The sequence below is a fragment of the Mustela lutreola genome, chromosome 10, assembly GCF_030435805.1.
Source record: "Mustela lutreola isolate mMusLut2 chromosome 10, mMusLut2.pri, whole genome shotgun sequence".
NCBI classification, from domain to species: Eukaryota; Metazoa; Chordata; class Mammalia; order Carnivora; family Mustelidae; genus Mustela; species Mustela lutreola.
Window position 1 is genome coordinate 27,532,196 of NC_081299.1, and position 27,510 is coordinate 27,559,705.

Sequence of the window (27,510 nt, forward strand, 5' to 3'; positions counted from 1 at the left end):
TACTTGAAAATTTAACTCCAGGGGGAGTTGGTGCCATGATTCATAGAGAAGTGAGCTCTGGGTTTCCTCATACCCACATCCTAAGACAGAGCGACAGTGGACATTCAGTAGCCAACATTGTATGGTGTGTGACCCGGGCATCTTTCCTTCCCCTTTTCAGTGTGTCTGTTACATGGATTTGACTACTTGAATCACATCTCTGTGGCTTCGGGTTCATGCAGAAGAGTCGAATATTTGGTCCCACCTTTGAGAGTGTAATGTGTTTTTCTTTGAATTCCCACAGAACATCACTTTGGGTCCTCAGGAATGACATTGCATGAGCGCTTTACTAAATACCTAAAGAGGGGAACTGAGCAGGAGGCAGCTAAAAACAAGAAAAGCCCAGAGATACACAGGTGAGGACTTGGGCCTTAAGCTGGAGGTGGCCATAAAAGCTTGCTCATCGAATGATAAACTCATCTTGTTCTTGTCAATGTTAGGTGGGTGCCTTAGCAGCGGAGTTTAGGGTGAACATTCTCCGGATGCTAGGTTAGCAGTGGGTGTTTGTAGTTTGAGTGGAAAGGGGATGCCTCGATGACTGCAGTTTTTCACTGTGGGCCTGAGGAAGGACCAGCCTTTTGATATAGATGAATCCTTGTATTCTTGAGAACTGGCAGATGATAACCTGAGACCATGGTGAACTTGCTGCAGGTGGAGTAAATGTTAAGCTTTTTTTCCAGGACTGATATATGGAACACATTATATGGAACACACGTGTTCCATGTAGCAGTTCTTCTTCTAGAAGAATTTCCAGTGCATGGGAGAGCTTGGAGGATTATGTCAAAGGGTTTAAAAGCCCAGCAGGTTTAAAGACCGTCACATTCAGTTGTGGGAGCATATTCAGCACCTAGGGGCTTTGTCTAGAAGCAAACTTGGCTGTAGCTTTAATTTCTTACTAATCATCTCAGTTGTAGTAGGGAGGAGAACCATCTTTCTACAACAGTCTGGGGTCTTCAGGATGTGTGTATTTATCAGGCAGTTTTCTCACCTAGACCTTATCTCATAGGTAAATAATGGTCCATTATATTCTTATTCCCAAGACGAAAACTGCTCTTTGAGGTTAGCAGGGCATGGATAGTCTTGATGTGAACTTGAGATTATAGGCGTGGGTGTAGGTGTCTTTCTTCCTGGCTGTAACAGTACTAGGAAGGAATAAGAAGTTTCTTCAGTTAGAGTTTGACTGAGAAGTTGGTCTGTGTGTGTGTGTGTGTGTGTGTGTGTGTGTGTGTGTACGCGTGTGCTCATGTGCCTGTACACAGACACACCTATGGGACAGGATAAATATGTAAGCAAAGAATATTAGTAATATATATTTGTAAGTTATGAGACATAATTTAAAGGAATGCCTAGGATTCTCTTAACCAACTAGGAACTAAAATACTACCAATAATACATTCACATTATGGGGATTATTAAGCAGTTTTCCTATTTTCAATTTTTAGGAGGATAGACATTTCTCCCAGTACATTCAGAAAACATGGTTTGGCTCATGATGAAATGAAAAGTCCACGGGAACCTGGCTATAAGGTGAACTGTGCTTTGATCGTAATTCCAACAAAATGAGTGCGTTGGGCATGAACTTGACAGAAATGTGTTTGTTTAAATTACTCTCTACTTAAGTTTGTGTTTTTCTTTTAAGGATGGGCATAATTCTAAAAATGAACTACAAAGGGTTAATTTTTATTAAATGTATCAACAACCTTTGTGAAGTGGTTAGAATATGGTAAATGACCCCAAAGTCTATTGAGGTGAGCTTGAGAAAAAAAAGAGAGGAGTTTTGGAACAAGTGCCCATGATGAGAGAAGAAACTTTTTGTGATATTTTTCTGCTTGTAAGTATTATCAAATCAACTATATTACATGCACTATTTCCAACCATGATTTCAAAAAGACATGCATGTCAGAGGAGAGTGAAATATTCATATCTTAACATGGTAGACTGTTTTAAACAGCTAGTCCAGTTTTTTTTTTTTCCTAACATTGTACCATATTTATCATCTGTTGGTTACTATTACTTTAAAGCTAAACATTATTTTGATAGCCCAGCTACATTTGCAGTGATGTGCACGCAGAGTTAATGAAGAGGTTAAGGCTTGTATGCGATCTTTTACTATGAAATAATAGATTTGGGTTTTTTTTTAAAGTCTTAGTATTTATTGACCTTCATTCACATATACAGTTGAAATTTAAAATTAAAGATGGCTCTTCCAGTGCTGCTGAAACCTTTTCCTAAAGATGCTCATCTTCAGGTCTTCCAAATGAATTTGTCTCGGTAGTCAAATGTAATGAGAGGCCCTCTGCACAGTCTCTCTTCTCTCCCCGCTCCCCCTCCTTTCTTTTTCTTCATGTTCTCACCAGCTTGGCACTGACCCTGTGAAATGCAAGGCTTTGAGACAGCAGAAGAGTGCTCACCCTCTGGGCCTGCTCCATAGAGGTGCTGTGGGTGTACAGCCTCAGGGAGCAGCATCTGCCCCCTTTTTGGGTCTTTGGAGGGCACAGAGGCCCCATTCCCTCTAAAAAACGAACAGGATAGAAATAAACCTTCTTGAACTTCATTTCAACAAAAAGCTTAGTACTTTGTGTGAGATATTTATATGGAGTGAACTGCCCATTCCTTCCTCTTTTAGAGAGGTTTTACCTCCCATGAGCCAAGTCCTAGTGCTTCATGTCCCTGAATCCGCCTGGCCCTCTGTGCTCTGAGTGTCCCAAGCTGTTGAAAGCCCTGCCCTGGTTTGGGGCACGCAGCACTGCCACCACCGCTGAATCCACATCACACATGCCCTGGGGAATTCGACTTAATAAAAGGAAGTCAGGGGGAAAAAAAAAAAAAGGTACCTTCCTTTTTTGCTGCTGCCTTTTCCCTTTTTAAAATAAAACTGGACCTGGTATTGCCACTTTGTGGATTCTCCATTGTGGTTTTGCTATTCCCTCTCTAAAGCAATTTCTCACTGTAACTGGGCTTTTTGGTAGGCTGCTGAAGTGTCCCACAGTCTCTTGTTGGGCTCCATACTAAGAGCTTATTCCAAGGAGAGGGTAAACCCATGGTGGCTGCCACAGTGTAGGTAGGGAAGGATGACACGACACCAGCATTTACACTCTTGATGGTGACTAGGCTGAGCCAGCCTAACCGGCCACCTTGTGAAGCTGATTTGGGCCTACTCAGTGTGTAGGCTAGCCAGAGTCATTACTGGGCCACAGAGAAAACAAACAAGGCAAGATCAATGTCTGGCATTTTCAGAAGGCAATCGTCATCATTTTAGAGAACAGTTTGGGTTCTGTGAGGGACCCTCAGGAAGGGACTTCTGTGGGAAATCCTATATGCCCTCCAAGCTTGGGTGAGGAGCTCACACTCCCAGTGCTTCCTCTGCACCACTTCATTGGAGTAGAAACCACAGTTTATGGGGTGGTTGAGTTGTCAGCCCTGAATCCCAAAAACCTTAATTTTGATTTCTCTTACGGCAGGCTGAGGGAAAATACAAAGATGATCCTGTTGATCTCCGCCTTGATATTGAACGTCGTAAAAAACATAAGGAGAGAGATCTTAAACGAGGTAAATCAAGAGAATCAGTAGATTCCAGAGACTCAAGCCACTCAAGGGAAAGATCAGCTGAGAAAACAGAGAAAACTCATAAAGGATCAAAGAAGCAGAAGTACGTAAGCCCCTGTTCCTTCCTTCAGACTCTGGAGTGTGGGGTCTCTTGTCTGCTCCTTTTGGACTGTATACCAGACCTTCTAAGCCAAAGAAGTTCAGGGTTAGGAATGATAGCAGTTCTTGTATAACATGGAACTGTCAAGTAAGGTCCCTGGCTGAAAACAGAATTTCTGCATTAAAGTAGGTGTGATCCTTGTCTAATAAAGAAGGCCTCCTGGGAGATGGGCATTTAATTTGGCTATATGGACGGAGCAGAAAATGACTTGGGAATTCCTTCTGGGTTGTGTTAGGCATTTTCTTTTATATGTTCTTTTTCATCACAAATCTTTGTGGAGACGTACGTTTTTGAAACAGTTCAAAGTTGTTGGCTGGTTTTGTCAAAGAAATAGAGTGAAACTAGATAGGACAAGATTGTTGATCTTAAATGCCTTTTCAGAACTAGTTTCGCAGACACCTCCAAGTGAGGTATTCCAAATACTCTTTAAACAAAGGTAGCATTGTTGAACGTCCTAGGGCAGCATCCATGCCAAGGTCCTGTTTCTGTTTACATCTGTGAAAGTTCCATGCCTTTTCAATCATGTCTCATTAAACATGGAGGAGTTGAAGCCCTGCACTTTCCCATATGAAGCAACACCACTTTTCCTGTCTGTGAACTTCGGCCGGCAAGCATTTTCATATCCACTTGCTGATAACAATCCTTTGAAATAAGTTGGACACTTGGTGTGGTACCCGTTTTGCCCATTTTGAAAGATAAGCCAGGCTCATAATGATTGGTCTAAGAGGACAGATGATTTGTCTAAGATCAGCTGGCATCAAAACCCAGGTGTTCTGTTCCACTTTGTCTCCCTCTCCGCTGTGTTACTTCTGCCCTGGGAGCCCTGGCAGCCTTCGGGGCTGCCTGTTGACGAGGGACTCGATCATCCTCGCGGAGAGTGGAGGTGGCTGTACAGCAGTCCTCAGCGCCGCTTGCTGGTGGAGAAGCAGCAGGACTCCTCCAGCATTTCAGGGTTGGGTTTGGATTATTGATCCTGATTGCTTTCCCTGGAACACATGTCTCTTCCTCTGACTTGCCTTGCAGTCTTTGAAACCCTAGTATTCTCTGAATGGGGCAAGAAGAAAGATGCTTACCCTCACGCTTACTCTCACTCTAAGTCACGCCTCAGTTGACAAAACTGTTTGTCATAGGAGTGAAGGACAGCTCACCCAAGGTCACACAAGTATGGAAGGTGGTGCTGGGACTCAAATCTGGGGCCTTTTGGAGTCTTATTTTTTTTTTTTTTTTTTTTTTTTTTTTTTTTAAAGATTTTATTTATTTATTTGAGAGAGAGACAGTGAGAGAGAACATGAGCGAGGAGAAGGTCAGAGAGAGAAGCAGACTCCCCGTGGAGCTGGGAGACCGATGCGGGACTCGATCCCGGGACTCCGGGATCATGACCTGAGCCGAAGGCAGTCATCCAACCAACTGAGCCACCCAGGCGTCCCTGGAGTCTTATTTTTTAAAACCTCTTAAAATAGCCCTGACTTACAGGAGTCAAGACACTTACACATCTTAGTTATAAAAATCCTATGACAATAACTTGGGCTTCTTATGAGTAAATGCTAGAAAGAGCCACTAGGGTTTAAATATTTAAGTTGTTGAGCTTCTTAAATGTTAGGGAGTGTGGTGGGAGAGGCAGAAGGATACTTTGCATAATGGAGGACAACGAGAGGTTCCTGGCATTTGGCAGGCTTCTCCCCTAAGTTGTCCTGTAGTCCTGGGTGACTGGCCTTTCTGCCACCTTACAGGCAGCCAATGGGCTCCATCAGCACATGGCAGGGCTGGCACCAACCTCTGGTACATAGACAGTGACTCACTGTAGTAAGCTCATTTGCCCTAGTCTGTAATTGCTCTCCGATGAAGGGAAGGGCGGGAAGTCACTCTGGGAAGAGTTTTGCCAGATCCTGTGCTTACTAACTCACCCTGTTTGAGCTCAGTGAGAGGTGGCATGTGGAGTCGTTGTCTAATTAGAGCTAGCTTTGAGCCCAGCTTCTGCTCAGCTTGGTCACCCTGAATCTCCGCTGTCTATAAAATGGGGAAATGCTCCTGAAGGGTCACGGTTGCCGTTGGCAGCCTGCCTGCTCTGTCCCTGTAGAGTGTTGAAGCATGTGGTTTGTTCAGTCTTAAGAACAGGCCCGTGAGGCAGCTTGCGTTCTTCCTGTGAGAAATGAAGGTAATGTAAGGTGCGCAGTACATCAGGGCTCCCAGTGCAGTGTTGGCTTCCTTCTGCCTTCCTCATTCACGCATATGTATCACAGCGGGCCGTGTTCTCTTCCTCTTACTGTGCATGTCCCATGTTCTTCATTGGCTAAGACACAGACACATGACTCAGAATTGAGAGGAAACTCTAGGTGCCCTGGGTGGGTAGCTGGGGGCGAGTCTTGAGGTTATGCATCTTCGGAGTCTTCATCACAGACATGCTCGTGATTCTCTAGTGAGGCCCCAGCTGAGGGCTGTCCCCCAGCGCCGACTGATTTAAATCCTCGGCTCTTCTGTTCTCATAGGAAGCACCGGAGAGCACGAGACCGGTCCAGGTCCTCCTCCTCTTCGTCCCAGTCATCCCATTCCTACAAAGCGGAGGAGTACACTGAAGAGACGGAGGAGAGGGAAGAGAGCACCACAGGCTTTGACAAGTCAAGACTAGGGACCAAAGACTTCGTGGGTCCAAGTGAAAGAGGCGGCAGAGCTCGAGGGACCTTCGTAAGATCCTTCCCCCTCTCCCTGCTCCCGCAGGTTCTGGTTATGTGATTATCAGGTTACTAGTTTTGTTACCCTTGCTACAGAAACCCAAGCTCTCCGTCCCAGAATCTGTGGTGCCCCCTCCCCCAGGCTTTTTGCTTCTAGTTATTTTTCTGTTCATAATCGTGCTTACCCAGAAAGCCTCTCAGGGCTTCTGGCCTCCAGATTTCCACATTTACCTTGACTGCTACAGCATCTGTAGGGAGGAGGGCCTTGTGCCATCCAGTTCTCTGCCTGGACTACAGACCCGAGTACAATGGCAGTGGCTAGAAGCCAGTTGATTGGCTGATTGACTAGAGGACCCCTGTCTGTCCTGTGCCAGAGGAGGTATTTGAGCAGAAGGCAGGGAATGGTTTTTCTCCACTCCTGACGCACTTCTTTGTTCCTTTTCCCCGTTTATGCCACAGCAGTTTCGAGCCAGAGGGAGAGGCTGGGGGAGAGGCACCTACTCCGGTAGCAACAACAGCAGCAGCAGCAACGATTTTCAAAAGAGAAACCGGGAGGAGGAGTGGGACCCCGAGTACACGCCCAAAAGCAAGAAGTATTACCTGGTATGTGTCTGGGATGACCAGGAAGGGCCGGGGGCCTCTGGCACACAGCATGGCTGACCCCGAGGCTTCATTGGTCTGTCCAGAGCCGTGATGAAAGGCATGTGCAGGAGTTCTTTGTACTTGGGGGATAGTGCACTGCTGGCTAGAGGCGTGTTCTCCCGCGAGGCGGGATCCTGGCCTCATCTGGGAGGCGTGTGGATTTCAGGATAAGCAAGAAGGGAGGCTCTGGGCTTTTTGAGTTGTGAGCTGGTCTAATTGCTAGCCCATCCTCGGCTGCCCTCCAGCCTTTATCCAGGGACAGAGTCCATACTTTTCCCCCCAAGTTCGCAGTTCACGCTGTCCTTCCCGAGTACAAGATAGAAAGACAGCTCAGGATCTCTTCGAGGAGAGGCTCTGTCTCCAGAATGAGATGTCACTGGGGCGTCTCTCATCTGAGCTGTTGGTCATTCCTAGGCAGCAGGCACTTTGTGGGTCTCCCTCCATGCGTCCCTCACTTTGGGGCTCGTCTAGGCTGGATTACCTGGCCAGGGAGTAAGTTCTGTCAGTCCTGCTGTTTGAACAGCAGGCTCAGGTCCAAGCAGATGGGACTTGGAGTGTTGTAACCAAGGTAAGCCTGCAGCTGAAGCTGCCTCGCCACAAGCAGGACCAGTGCGGGGCTGTACCAGCAGTGGCACAGGTTTACAGCCACCTTCCCTGTTCTGGGGAGGCTGGAGACTCCTCAGGGACCCTTGGGCCTGCATCTAGGGGAACGTTGACTGGGCCAACTCCACAGGTGCTGGAGTGGCACTGCTCCAGGGGGAAGGTGAAAGCCATCTGAGTCCTTCTCCCTGTCCCAATTTGCTGCCTGAAGCAGCATTGTTGACCTCCTGTGTTTAGGCTGTTGAACCAGCAGCCCTGGCGGGAAGCAACTGGCCCTCTCACTGAGTTGGTCCCTGGGACCTAAGGGATGGTTTAGAGGTTTTGAAGCCACGGGGCTGATGAAACCAACAACTTGTAGTTTTCAGAGTGCTTTCTCCCTCATTCTGTCATTGGAGCCCTTCTCTCGGGTGATTATCAGGGGAGGATCGAGATGCAGGCTGGGGTTTTCCTGCTCTGCCGCACAGCCTCTCTGCGTGAAATTACAGAGGCGAGAGAGAGATGGGAGGCTGGGTTCTGGGTCCTATCTTTGCCACTCACAAGTCTGAGACCATGACCGGGTCATTTTGCCCTTGGTCTCCCTGCCTGTTCTTGGCTGGGGTGGGCAAGAACTTGCGTGCCAACGAGCTCCCTGACATCCCAGACCAGACAGAATCTCATGTTTTGGTGTTTGCTTGGCTTTCTCAGACCTGTCCTTTGAGACCTGGAATATTAAATAACATAAAGTCCCCTTAAGTTCCTGGCAGAGTGGAGGGTGATGGTGATAGTAGGGGAGATGTGAGGTTTAAAGGAGAAAATGCAGGTGAAGGTCTCTTGGGCCTCAGTGAAGATTTTATCATCATCATTGTAATGCCCAGTTATTGCCTCAGAATGCCTCAGGCCCCGGTGGAATATTCTCTTGGATCTGAATCAGTAGCATTTTTGGAGTAGGAGAAGGGGAGGAGGACAGAAAAGCAACAAAAGGTGGGGTGAGGTAAAAGATTGGTATGAGAAAGTCACATTTTGGGGGAGAAGAGGGTTCTGGCTACTCTTGTTCGCTCCGGGATTGATGGCAGTTTTCTTTTCTCTCAGCATGATGACCGTGAAGGTGAAGGCAGTGAGAAGTGGGTGAGCCGGGGCCGGGGCCGAGGAGCCTTCCCTCGGGGTCGAGGCCGGTTCATGTTCCGGAAGTCCAGCACCAGCCCCAAATGGGCCCACGACAAGTTTAGTGGGGAGGAAGGGGAGATTGAAGACGACGAGAGTGGGACAGAGAACCGAGAAGAGAAGGACAATTTACAGCCCACAACTGAGTAGGGGCCACTCTGATGGGAGCCCCTGCCCAGGGGAGAGAGGGCGCTGGGAAGATGGCTGGTGAGGAGCAAAACAGAGGAGCCTGAAGATTGCAAAAATCCTACCCCTACCCGCCACCAGCCAGCCACGCAGAATCCTACTACAGCCGAAAGCATCCCTGGCGCTGCGTCCCACTGGACAGAGGCGGCCGGCCGAGGAGCCTGGGGTCAGGCCCGGCTCTTGAGCAGAGCAGAACACAACACGTTGGGCTTTAGCTGTGTTTCTCATTTGTTGTTGGTGTGCGGGGTGGGGGCTGGGGTAGGGAGGGGAGAGCGATACTTGGATTTGGGTTTGTTCCCTATTAGAAACCGACAGTTTTGTTCTTTCTTTCATTTGGAGCTAAGAGGACTAATTTGATGATTTTCAATCTCTTCTTTCTTATCCTGATTTTAAAAGCCCTTCTTCATCCCTTTTTTCTTTTTCTTTCCTTTTTTAGGCATATGTAGTAATAATAGCAGAAAGATTTAATTTGGGCAACTTTGATTCTTCAAAGAGAAAACAAAGCATGTGAATAAACATTGAAGTGTTCACCTCAGTTTGGGACCAAACTGCTTGGATCTTTGTAAAAATCGGTTTTGTATGTCGAGGAGGAGTTCAAGGCCTTTCTGACCACCTTGTGTTCCCCTTTTCTGCACAGCCATGTATTCCATGGCTGTAACCACACCCCACGTGTCCCCCCCCCACCCCAATATTTTCTGATTTTTTCTGGGCTGGGCATCCCATTCTCCACCAGCAGCTCCAGTATCCCAAACTTTGTAGTCCTGCTGATCCTCTCAGCAACAGGGGTGGAAACTGGTCGGCAGTTTCTGGTCTGTTTTCTAAGAAACTTCTGAATTCTATTATCTTTACAAATATAAGATGAGAAAATAATTTTTTCAATATTTTTTATTAATCTTTTTATAAAATGAAAAGAAACTCCTATGGTCGATTAAGGAAGGTGGTTATGGCTGGGTGGTTTGTGGGAGTTTGTTTTTTTCTTTTCCTTTCTTTTTTTTTTAACCTTAAGCTTTAAGTTGAAACATTCTTGGATGTTTGGGGGGGAAAACATCCTCTTTAAATGGGTCCTTGTGCTTGCCTTCTGGGGAGGCGGTCCTGAGCAGGTGAATCATACGGCATTTATGCATATGTTATATGCGGACTGCACCCACCTCTTCTCCCCCCGCCCCCAACCTTTGCCTCTTGGGTTGTTGTGCTTCTTTCCCCCTTACTTTGCTACATTTCTATAGTTAAGTTGGTTTTACTTGAATGATTCATGTTTAGGGGAAAAAAAATGAAAACACCCTTAAAATTTGTTTCAACTCCTCCTGCAAATAAAAAAATAAATGAAGAAGGCAGATGTAAATGGACTCTGGTCATTGTCACCTTTAGAGAGAGAGAGAGAGTATGTGTGTGTGTGTGTGTGTGTGTGTGTGTGTGGTGGGGTGGGGAATAGCAGCTTCAGGGAACCTGAAAGAGCAACTCTCATGGCTGTCTCTGAGGCTGTTGCTCAGTTCCTTCCTCATCAGTGCCATGCTCAGTTCAGGGAGGAGACTGCCGCCCTTTGCTGGCTAACTCATTGCCACCCTGGTGGTTTTTCATCCTGTACCTTGTACACCCTAAAAGAACCAGATTCTTGCACTGTGGTGTAATGGGCAAGGACTTTGGCTTCCAGAATGGTGGGGCAGGGATCAAGGGTCGTGATAAACAGCCTCAGCCTTCTGAGCTGAAAGATGACCAGAAAGCCCAGCCAGGAAGGGACTGGCACCAGATGGGCCCTCAACTTCAGGCCTTGCTGGCTCTGGCCTTGGCTATGAGCGGGAGCCTTGAAAGCTCCTAAACTTCCTTATTTCTTGTCTTTTCCCAAGGAGAGTCTGGGTGTGTTTTATGAAAGCGAACAGCCTGGTCGCACTCTGGGGTGGGGTTATGGGGAGAACGTGCTTTCCAGGGAAAGCAGATATTTGGAATAGAACTCTGTGGTAGCTCTGTGCACACCAGAGCAGCTACCCAGTCCGCCCAGGGCCTGCCTCGGAGCCGCTGCCGCCTGCTGGGGGCCCCACCCCTGGTATGTGCCTCTCCCACCTCTTCCCGTGCAGCTCACAGCTTGCCTGCGGGGAGAAGGTAGGCCAGAAAAGGCTTTGTGCCAACGGTGGGTGGGAGCCTCAGGGCCTACGGCTGCGAGAGGGAGGAGAGGCGGCTAGACTGGAATTTAAGTGACTGGGCCAGGAAGAGCAGGTGGGGGAGCTGCGGCCCCAGCACTGGCCAGAGACCCTGGAGTCTCCATTCCAGGGTTGGGGGCCGAACCTGCTGAGCCAGGCCACCCCCTCTCCCACACCCACTTCCAGCACCTGGGGCCGACCTATCCGCTAGCGTCTCCGCCTCCTTCGCCTCACATCCTTGCAGCCCGTCCCACCCTACCCTGGCCCAGTACTCGGCAGCCCACGGGACAGCACTGTACTCCCAGCCCGGCTCTGGAGCAAGTCCCGGAAGCTATGGGTATGTGCAGAGGGTTTGGGGAGGGCGGAGAAGGCAAGAGAAGTCCACACCACCACCCCGCTCTCCCGCTGTCCTTTATGCGGAGTCCGGGACTCGCGCCTAAGCCCGTGTGCCCAGACCCGTCCCTTCTGAGCTGCGCCCCTACCCCGTCCTTTGCCCCCAGAGGTGCTGGTCCTGGCCGGATACCGCGCGCAGAAAGAGGACGAGCTGAGTCTGGCGCCCGGGGACGTGGTCCGGCAGGTGTCTGAGGGGCCCTCACGGGGCTGGCTGCGCGGAGAGCTGGGGGGTCGTTGTGGTCTCTTTCCCGAGCGCTTGGTGCAGGTGAGGCCAGGCCGCAGGTCGGGTGGATGAGGGTCTCAGTGCGTGCCCACCCCCGGAGCTGAGAGCCGCCGCCCCACCCCGGTGTCCTCGCGTTCGTTTCCAGGCGATCCCGGAGTATCTGCGCGCGGCGGGGGAGGCGCCGAGCCCGCGCTGTGCACGCCGCCGAGGTGAGCTGAGCGCCAGACCCAGTGGGCGGGCGGGCGGAACCTGCGCAGCTCCGGCAGCCCCAGCGGCGGCTCTGGGCGCGGCTCTGGGCGGGGCCGATGGGGCACTCCGCGGCCTGTGATTGGTTCTTGGGTACAATGCTCCACCTTGGGGCGGGGCCGGGCGCTCTTGCTTGGGAGCCCCCGGCCCGCCCCTCTCGCAGCTCAGGGGACTGGGGAGCGCGCCTCCAGCGGCTTCTTTCTCTCTCGTCTGACCCCAGGTCGCCCTGCCAAATCTCGGGGCCCCCAAAGATGGTGCAAGGTGAACTTCAACTACATCCCAGAGCAGGCAGACGAGCTGAAGCTGCAAGCTGGGGAGACTGTGGAAGTGATAAAGGAGGTGAGGGGACGAAGTGATGAGAGGCTTTGGGCGGAGATGCTGGAGCTCGTCCCTGGGTGAGAGATGTGTGAAGAGAGGGTGTGGGCGTTGGGGCTGCTGAGGGACACAGAAATGGGAAAGTGAGGGAGCAAAGGAGGAGGGAGCACTGGGCAGAATCGGGACAGAAACAAGGGTGGAGGAATTCTCGAGAGACCCTTGGGGCAGAACCAGATGGCCCTGCGTCCTCCTCCTCCCCAGATTGAGGACGGCTGGTGGCTGGGGAAGAAGAACGGGCAGCTGGGAGCCTTCCCATCCAACTTTGTGGAGTTGCTGGACAGTGGGCCCCCAAGTGAGACCTGCACCCTGTGACCCCGTGAACCCTTGTGACCAGACTCTGCAGTCACCATTGACCCTTCCAGTGGCCTGAGCCTGTGATCCACGCATCCTGACCCTGTGACCCCTTTGACTTCTCCCATGATCTAAACTGAATTAGCACACCCCCCTAACCTCACTGTCCCCACCAGGCCTCGGGAACCCAGACATGCCTTCAGTCAGCCCTGGTACCCAGCGGCCTCCCAAGGTAAACTGGGTGCAGTGGGCACAGACATTGCGAGTTCTTCTTAGAGGGGTGGAGGCTCAGCTTGTTCCTCCCTCCCCTCGCCCCCACTAGCTGAGCAGTCTGACCTATGACAGCCCTCCAGACTACCTGCGGACAGGTGAGCACCCAGCCCAAGGGTTCCTCCGAACCCTCTCCAAGCCTAGCTGACCTGGGGAAGGGGGAACCCAACCGAGCTGATGGGGGAGGGAGGGCCTGATTGATCTGGAGAGAGCAGTTGGCTTTAGTGGACTGACCACCCCCCTACAGTCTCCCGCCCTGAGATCTACAGGGTCCTGTTCGATTACCAGCCTGAGGCCCCAGATGAGTTGGCGCTGCGGAGGGGGGACGAGGTGAAAGTACTGAGGAAGGTAGGAAAGCACAGGGCAAGGGGAGGTGGCCAGGAAGGGCATGTTGAGAAGCCGTGGGACCCGGGAAGGCAGGAACTTGGGTTCCTGGCTCACCTCCCCATGGGATCTTGTTCTCCCAGACCACAGAGGATAAGGGCTGGTGGGAAGGAGAGTCTCAAGGCCGAAGAGGAGTTTTCCCTGACAACTTTGTGCTCCCCCCACCCCCAGTGAGTATGGGGGCAGGCATTCAAGTTGGGGTTCAGGAGGGCGGGCAGGCTGCCCTCGACAAAGTTGGGGGGGTGCTCAGTGGGCATTCAGGCTACCCCTAAATGACAGTGAATATAGAAATGTGGGAACTCATCAGATTCTGATAACTTTGTTCTTCACAGGTTAAGAAGCTGACTCCACGGAAAATGGTGTCTCGGGAATCAGGTGGGTGCCCAGGAAGCCTGGGATTTGAGGGGGGAGGTGGTGGGATTTTGCTCTCTGGGACCCCACCAGTTTAGTTGCCCATAAACACCCACAGCTTCCCAGTGGTGCTGTATTATAGTCCCTTAGGAGCTACCTCTGTGGGTTAAAAATCTGATAGGTATTTGTGTGGGTCATTGTGTAGGAATGTGTCAGTTTGTGTGGGTGTGTATTTCTTTGTGTGTTTTGAGAATGTGGCTATCAACATGTTTAGATTTGTTTCATTTTATAAGGAAATACAGTGATCAATGAGTCTGTGTTTTTTTTTTTTTAAAGATTTTATTTATTTATTTGACAGACAGAGATCACAAGTAGGCAGAGAGGCAGGCAGAGAGAGAGGAGGAAGCAGGCTCCTGCTGAGCCCGATGTGGGGCTCGATTCCAGGACCCTGGGATCATGACCTGAGCTGAAAGCAGAGGCTTTAACCCACTGAGCCACCCAGGCGCCCCGAATCTGTGTTTTTGAGACTGTGTTGTGTGTTTGCACATCACATGAATGTGTCAGTGAATAGTTCTGTGGGGATGTTTTACTTCTCTTTTAATGGAATACTTCACACATGCCAAAACTGCACATAATGTGCTTTGAAACAATAATGGGGAAACAAAAAAACCAATAATGAACACCTGTGAACATTCATGAGCTGTCATCAAACCCAAGAACTAGATTATTGTTAGTGGTTTGTGTGCTCCTTTTCCTTCCCATTCTACTCCCTACCCTCCCCGCAAAAGATAACCACGATTCTGAATTTTGCTTTTATAATTCCCTTGAATTTTTAAATTTACTTACCTATGTATGTGCCTAAATAATGCATCAATTAATTTTTGCTTATTTTTGAGCTTGATAAGAATGGTGTCATGTTTATAGTCTTCTGGGACTTGCTCTTTCTGATCAACATTATATTTCTAAGATCAACCCATGTCGTATCTAGATGTACGTTCATTAAATTTTTCTCTGATGTATAATATTCCTTGCAGGGAATTTACCACAGTTTATGTATGTTTCTGGTCTCCTCCTGATGTTAGGCATTTTCATTGTTCCTAGTTTTTGTCACAACAAGTACTGCTGCCATGAACAATTCTGTACCTGTGTTCTGGTGTGCAGCTACAATCATTTCTCTAGGATACAATACTAGGGATGCCATTTGAGATCGTAGGATTTGTGAATATTCAACTTCTATGAGATAAAGTCAGTTTGGCTTTCAGAATGATTGTATACTTTAACGTTACACCATCAGTGTATGAGAGCCTGGTATTCCAAATCCTCTTCAACACTTGGTTTTACCAGATTTTACTTCTTTTGTGCGTGAATCTAGGAGGTACAGAATAGCATCTCATTGTGCTCCATTTGCATTTCCCTGGTCATAATTGGTTGGGGTTCTTTATATATACTGAATACCAATCCTTTGCAGGTTTACATGCCTTACAGATATTTTCTTTCATTGTGGCTTGTCATCTCTTTTCGTATAATGGTGTTCTGTGATGAATGGGAGTTCTTAATGTTAATGTAGACATATCAGTCTTTCATGGTTAGCAGGTTTTTTTCTTGTCTAAGAAATTCTTCCTGCTCCAAGTTCAGAAAAGTCATTTACATTTTCTTTAAAACCTTTAAAGTGTTTCCTTTTGTTTTTAAGTGCCTTTATCTCTGTGGAATTGATTTTTTTAAAAGATATTATTTATTTATTTGACAGACAGAGATCACAAGTAGGCAGAGAGGCAGCTGAGCAGAGAGCCTGATGCAGGGCTCGATCCCAGGACCCTGAGATCATGACCTGAGCTAAAGGCAGAGGCTTTAACCCACTGAGCCATCCAGGCACCCCATGGAATTGATTTTTAATGAGTAACCCAATTCTACTTTTTTCGATACGGGCAATAAATTGTTCCAGCACCCTGTATTACACTCTGCTTATAAATTTTGCACAGCTTTCATAAGATTTATTTCTAGATGCCTCAGACTTTTTTATGTCTGTTAAAAAATTAGATAAGGGCCCCTGGCTGGCTCCATTGGTGGAGCGTGCCACTCTTGATCTTAGGGTTTTGAGTTTGAGCCCCATGTTGGGTGTAAATATTACTTAAAAATAAAATCTTGGTGCACCTGGGTGGCTCAGTTAAGCATCTGCCTTTGGCTCAGGTCATGATCCCTACATCCTGGAATAGAGCCCCAACCCCACATCTGGCTCTCTGCTCAGCAGGAAGCCTGCTTCTCCCTCTCTCACTCACCCTGCTTATGTTCCCTCACCCACTGTGTCTCTCTCTGTCAAATAAATAAATAAAAATCTTTAAAAAAGTAAAATCTTAGGAGCACCTGGGCAGCAACGTCGGTTGAATGTCTGCCTTTGGCTCAGGTAATGATCTCAGGGTCCTGGGATCAAGCCCCACATGAGGCTCTCTGCTGCTCTGTGGAGAGTCTCCTTTTCCCTCTCCCTCACCCCCACTCACGCTCTCTCTCAAATAGTTAAGTAAAATCCTTAAAATCTTTAAAAATATATAAATAAATAAATTATTAAACTTTATTTTTAAATATCCTTCTGTTTATTTCAAGAATATAGAAATGTATTGATTTTTGTATATTGATTTCATAGCCGGTCATGGTACTAAAAACTGATTATTTCTAATTATTTATCTGTGCTTTAAAAAAAATTGTTTATTTAGGAGAAAGAGAGTAAGCAAGAGAGAACATGAATGGGGTGAGGGCCAGAGGGAGAAGCACTCTTCCCGCTGAGCAGGGAGGCCAAGGTGGAGCGTGATCCCAGGACTCTGAGACCATGACATGAGCCTAAGGAAGATGCTTAACCAACCTAAGCCACTCAGGCAACTCCTCCCCTGCCTTTTTTTTTTTTTTTTTAAGATTTATTTATTTATTTCATAGAGCACAAGTAGGAGGGGCAGAGGGAGAGGGAGAGAGAATCTCAAGCAGACTCCATGCTGAGTGTGGAGCCCATTGTGGGGCTCGATGTCAAGACCTGAGCTGAAATCAAGAGTCAGATGCTTAACTGCACCACCCAGGTGCCCCTATCTTGAGCTTCCTTTTTTTTAAAGCTTTTGTTTGTTTGTTTATTTATTTGACAGAGAGAGAGAGATAGTGAGAGAGAGAGCACAAGCAGTGGGAGTGGGAGAGGGAGAAGCTGGCTTTCTGCTCAGCAGAGAGCAAGATGCAGGGCTGGGGCTCTATTCCAGGATGCTGGGATCATGACCTGAGCCAAAGGCAGATGTGTAACAACTGAGCCACCCAGCCCCCCCCAACTCTAGCTTCTTAGTAAGTTTTCTGTGAAGATAGTCATGTCATCTGTGACTAATGACAATTTTGCTCTGTCTTTTCATTTTATTTTCTCATTCTACTATAGTGGCTAGGGACTTAACACATGGATAGAAGTTGTCGTGTTAAACATCATTACCACGTTCCTGATTTTAAGTGGAATATCTCCAGCTTTTCTCCTTTAACAGTGAGACTGACTTAGAACCCTTTTTTTTCCTTTTTATTTATTTATTTATTTAAAGATTTTATTTATTTATTTGCCAGAGAGAGAAAGAGAGCATTCAAGTAGGAGGGAGCAGCAGGCAGAGGGGGAGGGAGAAGCAGGTTCCCTGCTGAGCAGGGAGCCCAATGTGGGGCTCAATCCCAGGACCCCAGGATCATGACCTGAGCTGAAGGCAGGCCCTTAACTGACTGAGTCACCCAGGTGTCCCTAGATCTTTTCTTAGATACCTTTTTTTTGTCAGATTAAGAAAGGGCCTTTCTATTTCTAGTTTATTTATGATTTTTATGAGTGTGTGCTGAATTTTTTCCAAATTGTTTATGTGAATCTTTTGAAATGATTTCTCTGCGTTTTCTCCTTTAATCTATCAATGTGATAAAAGACATTTATAGAATTTTCTAATGTTAAGCCACCCTTGTATTCTTAGGATCAATTAATTGGTTATGGTTTTATTATTTTTTCATATACTATTATCATATACTGTTATCTTTTCATAAACCTTTTTCTTAAGGTTTTGGCATTTATTTTTACTGCCCTCCTCTGATTATGAATATTATACTGGCCCCATAAATGAGTTAAGGGGTACACATTTTGTTTTTTAATTAGCTGGTAGATCTTAAAAAGATGGGAATCATTACGGGAGCAGATGGCTCGTTCAGTCCGAGGAGTGTACGGCTCTTGATCTTAGAGTTGTGAGCTTGAGCCCCACACTAGGGATACAGTTTACTTGGGGGAAAACAAAAAAAAAGATGGCATCATCATTCCTAGAGAGTTGATAAAACTTGCCTATAAATCCATCTGGTCCTTTCTTTTCGTTTTGTTTTGTTTTCCATTATGGGAAGATTTTAAACTACTTCCATTTCCTTTTTCTTTCTTTTTCTTTTTTTTTAATTTCTTTAATAGTTACAGGAAAGTTTGGCTGAAATTCTTTCTTTTTCTTCTTCTTTGTTTTGTTTGGCTTAAATCAACAGAAATTTAATCTCTCATCTTTCTGGGGGCTAGAAATCCAAAATCAAGATGTTGGCATAGCCATGCTTTCTGTGAAGAGTCTAGGGGAAGCATCTCTCCTCGTCTCTCAGCTACTGGGAGTTGCTGCCTATCCTTGTCTTATAGGTATATCTATCACTCTTCTCTGCCTGTCTTCACATTGTTGTCTTCACTGTGTGGGCGTCCAAATTTTCCTCTTCCAATAAGATCACCAGTCATTGGTTTAAGGCCCTGATAGAGTGTGACCTCTTCTTTTTCTTTTTTCTTTTTTTCTTTTTTTTTTTTTTGATTGTTTATTTATTTGACAGGGAGACAGCAAGAGAACACAAGCAGGGGGAGTGGGAGAGGGGGAAGCAGGCTTCCTGCGGAGTGGGGAGCCTGATGAGGGGTTCGATCCCAGGATCCTGGAATTATGACCTGAGCCAAAGGCAGATGCTTTATGACTGAGCCACCCAGGCACTCCTCAGCTGTTGCAAAGACCCCTTTATAACTGCTGTTCAAACAGCTTTACTTTGGAACTCAGATGAGAAGGAATCTTGCATTTTAGGAGGCTTGCAGTGTTCTTTCTGTTTCCTGGTCCCTGGGTAACCATGGCTGGCCAGAAATCTAACGAAAATTCTCAAATCAGTTTTATTTTCATTTTTGTTATTTTTAATTATTTTTTTATTTTTTATTTATTTTTAAAGATATTTATTTATTTGACAGAGATCACAAGTAGGCAGAGAGGCAGGCAGAGAGAGGGGGAAGCAGGCTCCCTGCTAAGCAGAGAGCCTGAGAGCCCGATGCGGGGCTCGATCCCAGGACCCTGAGATCATGACCTGAGCTGAAGGCAGAGGCTTAACCCACTGAGCCACCCAGGTGCCCCTAATTATTTGTTTTTTAAAGTAATCTCTATACCCAACGTAGGCCTCAGACTCACCACCCCCTAGATCTAGTCTCATGCTCCACTGATGAGCCCCCGCAGGCGCCCCGTGAAAACCCTTTTCTATTGCACCTTTTGTTTTCAAGCTTCATCTTGTTCTAGTATGTGTTGTACTTCATTCCCTTTCGTTGCCCAATAATATTCCCTTATGTGAATGTCTGAGATTTTATCCATCTGTTTGCCGGTGGACGTTGTGTCGTTTTCACTTTTGGGGGTAGGAACATTTGTGTACGCGTTTTTGTGTTGGCTGTTTCCATTTCCCTTGGGTATATGCCTAAGAAAGGGATCTCTGGCTGCTAGGATAGCTCTGTGTTTAGCTTTGAGAAGAACTGTCACAGTTTTCCAAAATGCTTGTCCGGTTTTATATTCCCACCAGCAATGCATGACGGTTCTGCTTTTTCCACATCTTCACCAACATTTGTTACTCTCTTTTTTGTTCTAATCATCCTAGTCAGTGTGGGGTGGTATCTCGTGGATCTGCTCTACCTTTCTCTACCCACTTCCATGTTGAACGTCTTTTCATAGGTTTATTCCCAATTTGTATATCTTTTGGAAAAATGTGTATTTGGGTCCTTTGCCTCTTTTTTCATCAGGTTCATTGACTTTTGACTGTTGACTTCTAGAGTTTTTTAAATGTCTTGAGAAAAGTCCCTTATTGGGCATTGACTTTGCAAATATTTCCCCCCATCCTGTTGTCTTTTCACTTTCTTACTGGTGTCCTTTAATGCATAAAAGTTTTTACATCTGAAGGAAGTCTCATGTCTGTATTTTCTCTTTGGTTTGGTGTCCTGTCTATGAAACCAGTGCCAAGTCCAAGGCTGCACCCTAAATCAAGTGACCTCCCTCCACCGTGGCAGCAATGCTGCCAATCCTTGCAACCAGCCCTCACTGCAGAGCAGTGTCTACACAGACCAGGCTGGTGGGGGCGCGGCAGGGATGGGGGCAGGCGCCGGCAAGGGCGCCATCAAGCGTAAAACGCTTCTCAGGTTATCATATGCCTTTGGTCCATTTCCAAAGCCCGGCAGTGGTGGTTTTGTCCAGCTTTCTAGTTGTCTTGTGAGGTGAGGATTTGTCTACCACGTCATTCAGCAGTAGCCAAACCCCCTTTCATTAGGCATTCTTTCCACCACTGCTTTCAAATGTTCTGCTCCTTCTATCACTATGCTTCCAGCTTACTAATTCTCTCCCTGGCTTTTTGGCTGTTTTACCTGCTCTTTAACCGATATTTGATTTATTTCAAGAATGCTGTTTTTCGGGACGCCTGGGTGGCTCAGTGGGTTAAATCTCTGCCTTTGGCTCAGATCATGATCTTGAGATCCTGGGATCAAGCCCCACATTGGGTTCTCTGCTCAGTGGGGAGCCTGCTTCCCCCCCTCTCTCTACCTGCCTCTGCCTACTTGTGATCTCTCTCTCTGTCAAATAAATAAATAAAATCTTTTTAAAAAAAGATTTTTAAAAAAATGCTGTTTTTCATCTCTAGTTGCTCAGTTTTCCTTCCCTACCCCCAGACTTGCCTTTTATTCCCGATGGTCCCTTTGTTGCCTGCCCTGTAGCACAGCTGTGCTCTCTGACAATTCTAGCACCTGCTGTGCGTCGTGTCTGCTGACTCCCATTGTCAGTAGCCTGCCTTTTCGTGTGTTTTGTGATCTTGCTGTGTGAGCTTAGGATTTGTTCCCAACCTGAGGGAGTTGAGGGGGAAGCCTTCAACCTGAGGAGAAGCCTTCTTCCAGAGAGGTCTTGCTTCTACTTCTGCTGGGAGCCAAAGGGTACCAATCACCAGAGACCAGAGATCACCAGAGCCCTCTGGAAGAAAGGAGAGGCACTGCGGTGTCGCTACCAAGCTTGGGGCCTGTGGCGGGAGCTCAGGAGGTGCGCCCCACTCCCGGGTATCGGTTCCTCATTACAGGCCAGGCTGTGGAGGCATAGCAGCGTGGCCCTCCTACTACCTTTCTGGCCTCAGTTTCTCCCTTTTTGTGGACCTCCCCTGCTTCTTTGAGGTCCACCAGTGCCTCAAAAGTGTATCCTCCAGGGGACAGAATTGCTTTCTAGTGGGAGGACCCTCCCAAGCTCCTCATCCACCAACGCATGAGAAACTGAAGTCAGAGTGAACGTTCACTGAGCTTTGACTCCATGCCCCATACTCTTCTAAGCAGCTCACACGAGTGGGGTCCCTCCAACCTCACAGTAGCCCCCCCCCCACCAGGTGGATACTGTCATTATGCACGTTGTACAGACGAGGATACCAGGGCCCAGATACCAGGGCACAGGGCGGCTAAGTGACACAGCTGGTCCTTGCACAGCTGGCGCAGAGTGGAGCGGGACGTCAGAGCCTGGTGTCCAGCTCTGGGGTCTACACTAGCACACTGTGCATCCCATCAGGATTCGTGTGCATGTCTGTGTGTGAGACCGTGTGTGTGACTAAACACCAGCAGGTATGCGTGCCTAGGCCGGAGCGGCTCCTCGGTGCCCACAGATGTGAAGGTCACTGCGTGTGACTGTTCACTCTGACCTTACCTTCTCAGCGCGGCCATCTCTGACCACCCCATTTAGAATGGACATTCCCCTGCTTGTTCTTCCTCAGTAACAGCCAGTAACTCTCTCACACACAATACAGTCTACTTTTGCTTATGTCTGCTCCTCACGTGGAAGCCGAGCCCACCCTGACTGCTGTGGGAACACGCTGTAGGCAGGGGGAGTGCGGCCAGGGCCCATGTCAGAGGCTGCTGCCCTAGTCCAGGCCAAGGGGGTGGTGCCTTGGGCTAGAGTGCTTAGTGGCACTCCGAGTGTTTAATTCAGGACCTGTTTTGAATGTGGAGCGATCAGGATTTACTAGTGGTTTGGATGGTACAGCATAAGGGAGTGAGAGAGGTCAAGGGTGACTCATTTTGTTATCTGGGTGAATGGGTGAGTGTGGGAGGTGGGGAACAGTGGAAAAGAGTCAGATTTGGGGGATGGGAAGTGAGAGCTCAGTTTTGGGTCTGTTAAGTGTGTGATGCCAGTTAGCTCCCGAGTGGGGAGAGGACACTGGGATAGGAATCTGGAGTTCAGAGGCTGTGGATGAAAATGTGGGAGTCATTGGCTTACTGATGCTAATTAACTCCATAAAACTGGGCGAGCTCTCTTAGGGAGTGAATGAGATAGAGAAGACCAAGAAGTTCTAGGGTAGGAGGGTTGGATTGGGAAAGGCTATTGCTGTGGGCTAAGAAAAAGATAAAGTCTGTACCAGGGAGGCAGCCGTGGGCACTGAGCAGGGAGCAGGTCATCGAAATGTATGGATAGGAGCGCCTGGCTGGCTCCGTCTGTAGAGCGTGCGACTCTTGATCTCGGGGTTGTGAGTTTGAGACACATGTTGGGCACAGAGATTACTTTAAAAAAAAAAAAAAAAGTATGGATAAAAAACTTAGCAGGATATGAAGCTATGTCCTCTCCACAGCCTTCCCTGAACCGTCTCCTGCTAGGTGTCCCTTCGGGTTGCTCCCATGGTTCCTTATGTCCACGTGGCATGAGGGTGGTCGGCTTCCCCCGAGTTCTGAAGAGGCAGAATCAAATGTTCATCTCTTGTCCCTCGTCCCCTATGCAGAGGACAGGGCCAGCAACTGTTGGATGGATAAGGGAGTGAATGAGTGCCACACTCCCTTCTCCTCTCCCAGCTCCTATAAAGGAACCAAAAAAGGTGACACCCAAATCAGCCCTCCCTACAGTCAGGAAGCTGGTGACAGCCCCCCCTGGGCCCAGCAAAGCCAAGTAAGGAGCAGGGTTGCGGGGGCGGGGGGAGGCGGAAAGAGGAGAGTACAAAGGAAATGCTGCTCCCTGTTGCCCACCTCCTGGTCTGATGGGGATATGTTCCAGGCTTTCTTGGACACCCAGTGGAGACAGTCAGAAGCGCCCCTCCCGAGACTTGGGTAGGTCTCCTTGCCTCCCTCTGGTGGGAAGGAATAGGGGACCGGGTAGGCTGTGCTGAAGGACAGAGATGGGGAAAGACTTGGGGTCAGAGGAGCCTGGACCCCTGAAGTTCTGCTCTCATAGGCTCCGGTGGCAGCTTCCTCAGCGGGGGTCCAGGCCACCCTGGTAGAAAGGGACCAAAAACCCAGGCTTCCCGGCAGCGCTCTGCAACCAGTCAGGTAAGAGGTCCTGAGACACCGGGAACACTGAGAGAGTCCGGTTCCCATATCCCTGGGATATGTGAGGGGGGAAGGATCCCAGGCCAAGGAGAACCTGACTCAAACTGTAAAGGTACCCATCCCTCAACTGAGCCCTCACCCCCATCACCACAGGAGGAAGAGCAGAGCAGCCTAGCGAAGGCCTCTCCTGTGAATAAAACCCCCACTCTGGACAAGACCCCCAGCCCAGAGAAGACTCTGTCTCCAGATAAGGCCCCCACTCCAGAGGAATCCCTGACTCCAGATAAGGTCCCCATCTCAGAGGGGTCCCTGACTCTAGAGTTCAAGGCCCCAGCCCTAGGGAACCCCACCCCACAGGAGGGCCTGACTCTAGACAAGGCCCCCAGCCCAAACAGCCTCATTTCTGTGGATGTGGCCCCTGCCCCAGAAGTCCCACCAGAGGATGAACTCCTTGGCCCCAAGATGGTCCCTCCTGGGGATGAGGTGTCCATCCTGGAAAAGGTCTTGACTCCTGAGCAGGTGCTCTCTGAAGAGGCCTCCACTAGAGACAACACTCAATTCCACCACTTCTCTCCGGAGCAAGCTCTGCCGAAGTTCACGTCTCCTGTGGCCAATGAGGCTCGATCCCAAGAGGTCCACATGCCAGAGAAGGCTGATCTCTGCATGATGACACACCCTCTTGATCAGAGCAACAGCTCCCCATTCCAGTCTAAGTCCAAGCCAGGGTCCATGCCTGCCCTTGAGAAGGCTACAGCCCTCCTCCAGGAGGCACCTGGGAAGCATGAGGGTACCCCGCAAGAGGCAGCACTCCCCAAAGAGGAGGTGGCCCCCAAAGAGGTAGACCCTGCTCTGAAGAATCCTCATTCTATCAAGTCGACTCCAGACCCCCAAGAGACTCCCACCCCACTTTCCCTGGTTCCGCAAAATCTCACGGACAGCAAAAGTGACAGAGGCGATATAATGAGGCTACAGGACGAGATGGAATCTTTAAGGAGGTCTCTGGAGCGGATGGGGGTGCAGCTGGAGTAAGTGGGGAGGAGGGAGGAGCGGGGGCAGGGAGGGGGGCCGGTGGCTCTAAGCCTGCCCAGCCCACCCCTCCCCCTCGACCTCCCGTCCGTAGGAGGAAGCTGACGGACATCTGGGAGGAGCTGAAGAGCGAGAAGGAGAAGCGCCGGCTGCTGGAGGTGGGTGGGGTGCGGGTCCTAAGGGGCTGGAGGCTGGTCCTCCCCTGAAGGCCTGTCCTGACGCCCTCTCCCGACTAGGTGCAGATGAAGCAGGGGACTCGGGAGTCCCGGACCCTGGGCTCCATCCACGCGCAGACGCAGACGCACTGAGGGTGGGCCCGGCAGGGACCACGGCGGGACCTGGGAGCAAGTCAGGCTCCGGCCACCCACGTCCTTGCACACGACTTTAAGAAACGCAAGAAAGTAAACCGCAGTGTACGCGCTCGCCGCGCCTGCCTGGTCCGTGCGGGGGCGGGGCCTGCGTGGCGGGGGCGGGGCCTGCCGGGTGCTCCCGGCCCACTGCATTCCTGACGGTCTCTCCCGGGCACATCTGGCCAACATGTGGCTCCCATTACCGATCCCAAGGCCTCCACGCGGCTATTTTTATCCACCGGATGGCGGGGGCGGGTGGGGGTGTCTCCTTCGGACGTCTGCCGGGTGCTGGAGCAATGGCCGGCAGGAGGGGCCCAGGCGGGGTCGGGCTCTGCCCGCGGGCCCGGATTCCGGAATCCAGCTGTGCGCCAGAGGAGGTGGGCGGGCCTGCTCTCGAGCCAGGATCCCTCCCAGTTGGCCCCATAGTTCGCTCGGAAGAACTCGCTGGAACACATCTCTGCTCAGAGCCCCGCTCAGGCACACACGGTTAACACTGGCTAATAGTGCTTCAGCATCAAGGGCAGGGTCCCGGGGCGTGTGTGTGTGTGTGTGTGTGTGTGTGTGTGTGTGTGTAGTGATGCAGGATCCCAGGGGCAAAGTGCGCCCAGGCCTTTGCCCGGGAAGGAATGCATTTGTAAGGAAGGAATGCGAGTGATAACTTGTTCTGTGCGTGAGGCTGTGAGGTGGTGGAGGGAGTGTTTTTTTCAGTCTGTGAACTGAATGCAAGCATGTATGCTCAGGTGTTGAGTGGGTTGATGGAGATGGTCAGCCTGATTAAAAGAGTCGAGTAGTGTCTCAATCTGGGTCCCCCTGCATGGCAGGAGCCTGGAGGACGTTGGGGACAGAAGTAAGAGAGGGAGACTGAGTCACTGAGAATGCAGTTTTCATTGGTCACTTATCGCAGGAGAAGGGCTGGGGACCCTGTGCCCGTCCTCCCCCGCGGGCTTTCTGGCAGGACTGGGGATCTCAGAAGGTGGGAATCCAGGTCCAATGGCACTGGGGGAGCCGTGTGGGCGGGGCCTCCCTAGCACCATGGGCAGGGGCAGTCCCAACGTCCTGGGGCAGCTGTGAGTTCCTGCGCATTTCCAGTACGCAGAGCTCCTTGCAACGGGAAAGGGCCGGTCAGTAATAGTGCATGCGACCCAGAGTGCCTGTGGCCGTGGGGCTGGGCCCCAGCGTGCCAGTACCCAGCAGGTCCGGCTGCCCAGTGCGCCAAATCTCCCTTAGGATCCGTTCCCGCTCCTCCAAGCGCTGTGCCCGCTCCAGCTCCTCTGCCGACGTGAAGACGTTTACGCTCAGCGGCCCGTCTGGCTCAGCCGTCAGCTCTGGGCCCTGCAGCGTGTCGTCGGGGCCCAGCCGCGTCACCGTGTCCTCCTCCTCCTCCTCGTCGTCCTCGGGTTCGAGGGTGCTGCTGCGGGGGACCCGGCGCGGAGCAGGGGCCCGGGGCCGCGGGCGGGGAGCGCAGGAAATACTGATGACTAGTAGGCACAGCGTTAGCAGCAGGCCAAAGCAGACTCCCAGCACGAAGTAGAGGCCAAAGCTCTCGGGGTTAGCTGAGGGTCAGAGGGCAGAAGTCATGGAGGAGCCCTGCCTCCCTGGCGGGTGGGAGTTATTCCACTGCGGAAGGACTCCAGTTTCGAAGTTTGGGGGTCAAGGGCCGTCCTCCTTATTTGAAAGACATTAGGTAGCCGCCAACAGTCAGTGAGGGATGGGGAGGATGGGGCTGGGAGGTGGGGAGGGAAGGGGAGTGGGGCCTCAGAGGGGCAGGGAGGGGCCCATGCCCCCCGGGGCCCGCCCTCACCGCGGATGTGCGCGTAGGCCGCCAGGCTGTTGCTCAGCAACTCCATGTCCCTCCGTGGGGCATCCATGCTGCTCTGGGGGCGGAGGGGCAAGCCCCCCGTCAGCCTGGCGGGGTCAGCAAGGTCAGATCCCAATCCCCAGCCCGGAGCTGATTCTGACCCCGCCTCCTCCGGGTAGCTCCCCTCGCTGGAAGAGCAGCCCCAGGGTCCAAACCGGAGACAGCAGCTCTCTAACTTTGTTACAGACCTGGGCCCTGCCTGGGAGATCCCTTCCCTGGGCGCAGACGCCCCTCCAACTTTTGAGGGGTCAGGGAAGTGGGCCGCAGGAGGCTCCGCCCCCTTGTGGGGTCCCCAAATGACGCCCGGCTTCGCCGTCCCGGTAGTGGGATGGAGGAGCGAGACGCGAGTGCCTTTTCCACTCCCAGGGCGGGCTCCGGAGGCGAAGCCGCCTCCCTCTCCCCTCCAGCCCGCCCCGCCGGGACCCACCGGTCCAAAGGCCGGGGCTCACTCACCGTCAGCGCCCCGCTTCCCCGCTGCCGGCTCCCGCGCGTCCGGCGGCCGCATACACCCGAGACCCGGCCGCTCCCGCCCCGTCCGGTCCCAGCTTCCCCGCCTGCCCGGCTCGGCTCCCAGGCCGCGGCAGCGCGGGCGGGACACGGGCCGAGGGACCAGCCGGCCGAAAGTTTCCTCCGAGGAAAGAGGAGGGGCGGGGCGGGGCGGGGGGAGGCGGGGAGGAAAAGGGCCGGGAGAGGAAGGGGAGAGGAGCGAGCGACTGGGAGGAGGGGGAGCGAGGCCGGCGGGGCCGTCTGCTCTCCCACAGGAAACCGCTGGGGAGGCTGGTGGCAGGGTCCCGCCCCCAAGCTTCTAATAACAAAAATAATGAAGTTTTGCCTGTGTCTCTGTATGTATGTGCCCTTTGTAATATTCTTTCATTTAATTCTAACAATCCTATAAAGTGAGTACCATTGTCGCCACTTGGCAGATGAGTAAACCGAGTCATGGAGATTGAATAACTTGACTAAAGGGTCAGTATTTGAACGGAGTGCTCTTGGCCCCTAGAGCCTGGGGCTCTTAACCTCTTCTCTACACCTTGCTCTTCCTCCCAGAAGGCCCTCCCGCCCAG

The 27,510-nt window shown here is 50.4% G+C and overlaps 3 protein-coding genes across 12 annotated transcripts in view; 2 read left to right on the forward strand and 1 right to left on the reverse strand.

The window, feature by feature from the left end:
• Positions 1-10,324, forward strand: part of THRAP3 (thyroid hormone receptor associated protein 3) — a 75,478-nt gene extending 65,154 nt beyond the window's left edge. For 3 of the 4 annotated variants that reach the window (XM_059136162.1, XM_059136164.1, XM_059136163.1), the window contains 6 exons: positions 284-395; positions 1,482-1,566; positions 3,501-3,688; positions 6,232-6,427; positions 6,874-7,017; positions 8,725-10,324. In XM_059136162.1, coding sequence (XP_058992145.1) covers positions 284-395; positions 1,482-1,566; positions 3,501-3,688; positions 6,232-6,427; positions 6,874-7,017; positions 8,725-8,946 — 947 coding nt within the window. In that variant the 3' untranslated portion in view covers positions 8,947-10,324. The remainder of the gene's footprint in view (positions 1-283; positions 396-1,481; positions 1,567-3,500; positions 3,689-6,231; positions 6,428-6,873; positions 7,018-8,724) is intronic. The other variant, XM_059136165.1, reaches the window with a different exon arrangement.
• Positions 10,325-10,745: 421 nt separating this feature from the next.
• On the forward strand, positions 10,746-24,800 carry SH3D21 (SH3 domain containing 21). Of its 6 annotated transcripts, none has more exons than XM_059136167.1 (16): positions 10,747-11,454; positions 11,618-11,775; positions 11,879-11,942; positions 12,200-12,318; positions 12,556-12,646; positions 12,822-12,877; positions 12,968-13,013; positions 13,163-13,263; positions 13,383-13,469; positions 13,632-13,674; positions 22,742-22,835; positions 22,941-22,993; positions 23,118-23,212; positions 23,366-24,237; positions 24,333-24,396; positions 24,481-24,800. In XM_059136167.1, exons 1-16 carry the CDS (start codon positions 11,451-11,453, stop codon positions 24,544-24,546), a joined length of 2,013 nt encoding a protein of 670 aa, XP_058992150.1. In that variant the 5' UTR covers positions 10,747-11,450; the 3' UTR covers positions 24,547-24,800. The 6 variants fall into 6 exon arrangements, with proteins under 6 accessions (XP_058992155.1, XP_058992150.1, XP_058992151.1 ...); XM_059136166.1 differs by having other exon boundaries at positions 10,760-11,454; positions 24,475-24,800; XM_059136168.1 differs by lacking the exons at positions 22,742-22,835; positions 22,941-22,993 and having other exon boundaries at positions 10,749-11,454; positions 24,475-24,800.
• Positions 24,801-25,454: 654 nt separating this feature from the next.
• EVA1B (eva-1 homolog B) lies at positions 25,455-27,098 on the reverse strand. 2 transcript variants are annotated; one of them, XM_059136178.1, is made up of 3 exons: positions 26,900-27,098; positions 26,390-26,462; positions 25,455-26,141 (listed from the first exon to the last, which is right to left on the reverse strand). In XM_059136178.1, exons 2-3 carry the CDS (start codon positions 26,454-26,456, stop codon positions 25,711-25,713), a joined length of 498 nt encoding a protein of 165 aa, XP_058992161.1. In that variant the 5' UTR covers positions 26,457-26,462; positions 26,900-27,098; the 3' UTR covers positions 25,455-25,710. The 2 variants fall into 2 exon arrangements, with proteins under 2 accessions (XP_058992161.1, XP_058992160.1); XM_059136177.1 differs by having other exon boundaries at positions 26,390-26,493; positions 26,900-27,096.
• Positions 27,099-27,510: the final 412 nt, after the last annotated feature.

Excerpts from the sequence above, each read along its gene's own strand:
- SH3D21 (XM_059136166.1), top strand. Across the intron at positions 12,878-12,967 it reads GTACCCAGCGGCCTCCCAAG|CTGAGCAGTCTGACCTATGA; the intron begins GTAAACTGGGTG and ends CGCCCCCACTAG. Across the intron at positions 23,213-23,365 it reads AGCGCTCTGCAACCAGTCAG|GAGGAAGAGCAGAGCAGCCT; the intron begins GTAAGAGGTCCT and ends CCATCACCACAG.
- EVA1B (XM_059136178.1), bottom strand. The coding sequence starts at position 26,456 with ATGGATGCCCCACGGAGGGACATGGAGTTGCTGAGCAACAGCCTGGCG. Across the intron at positions 26,142-26,389 it reads GGCCTACGCGCACATCCGCG|CTAACCCCGAGAGCTTTGGC; the intron begins GTGAGGGCGGGC and ends TCTGACCCTCAG.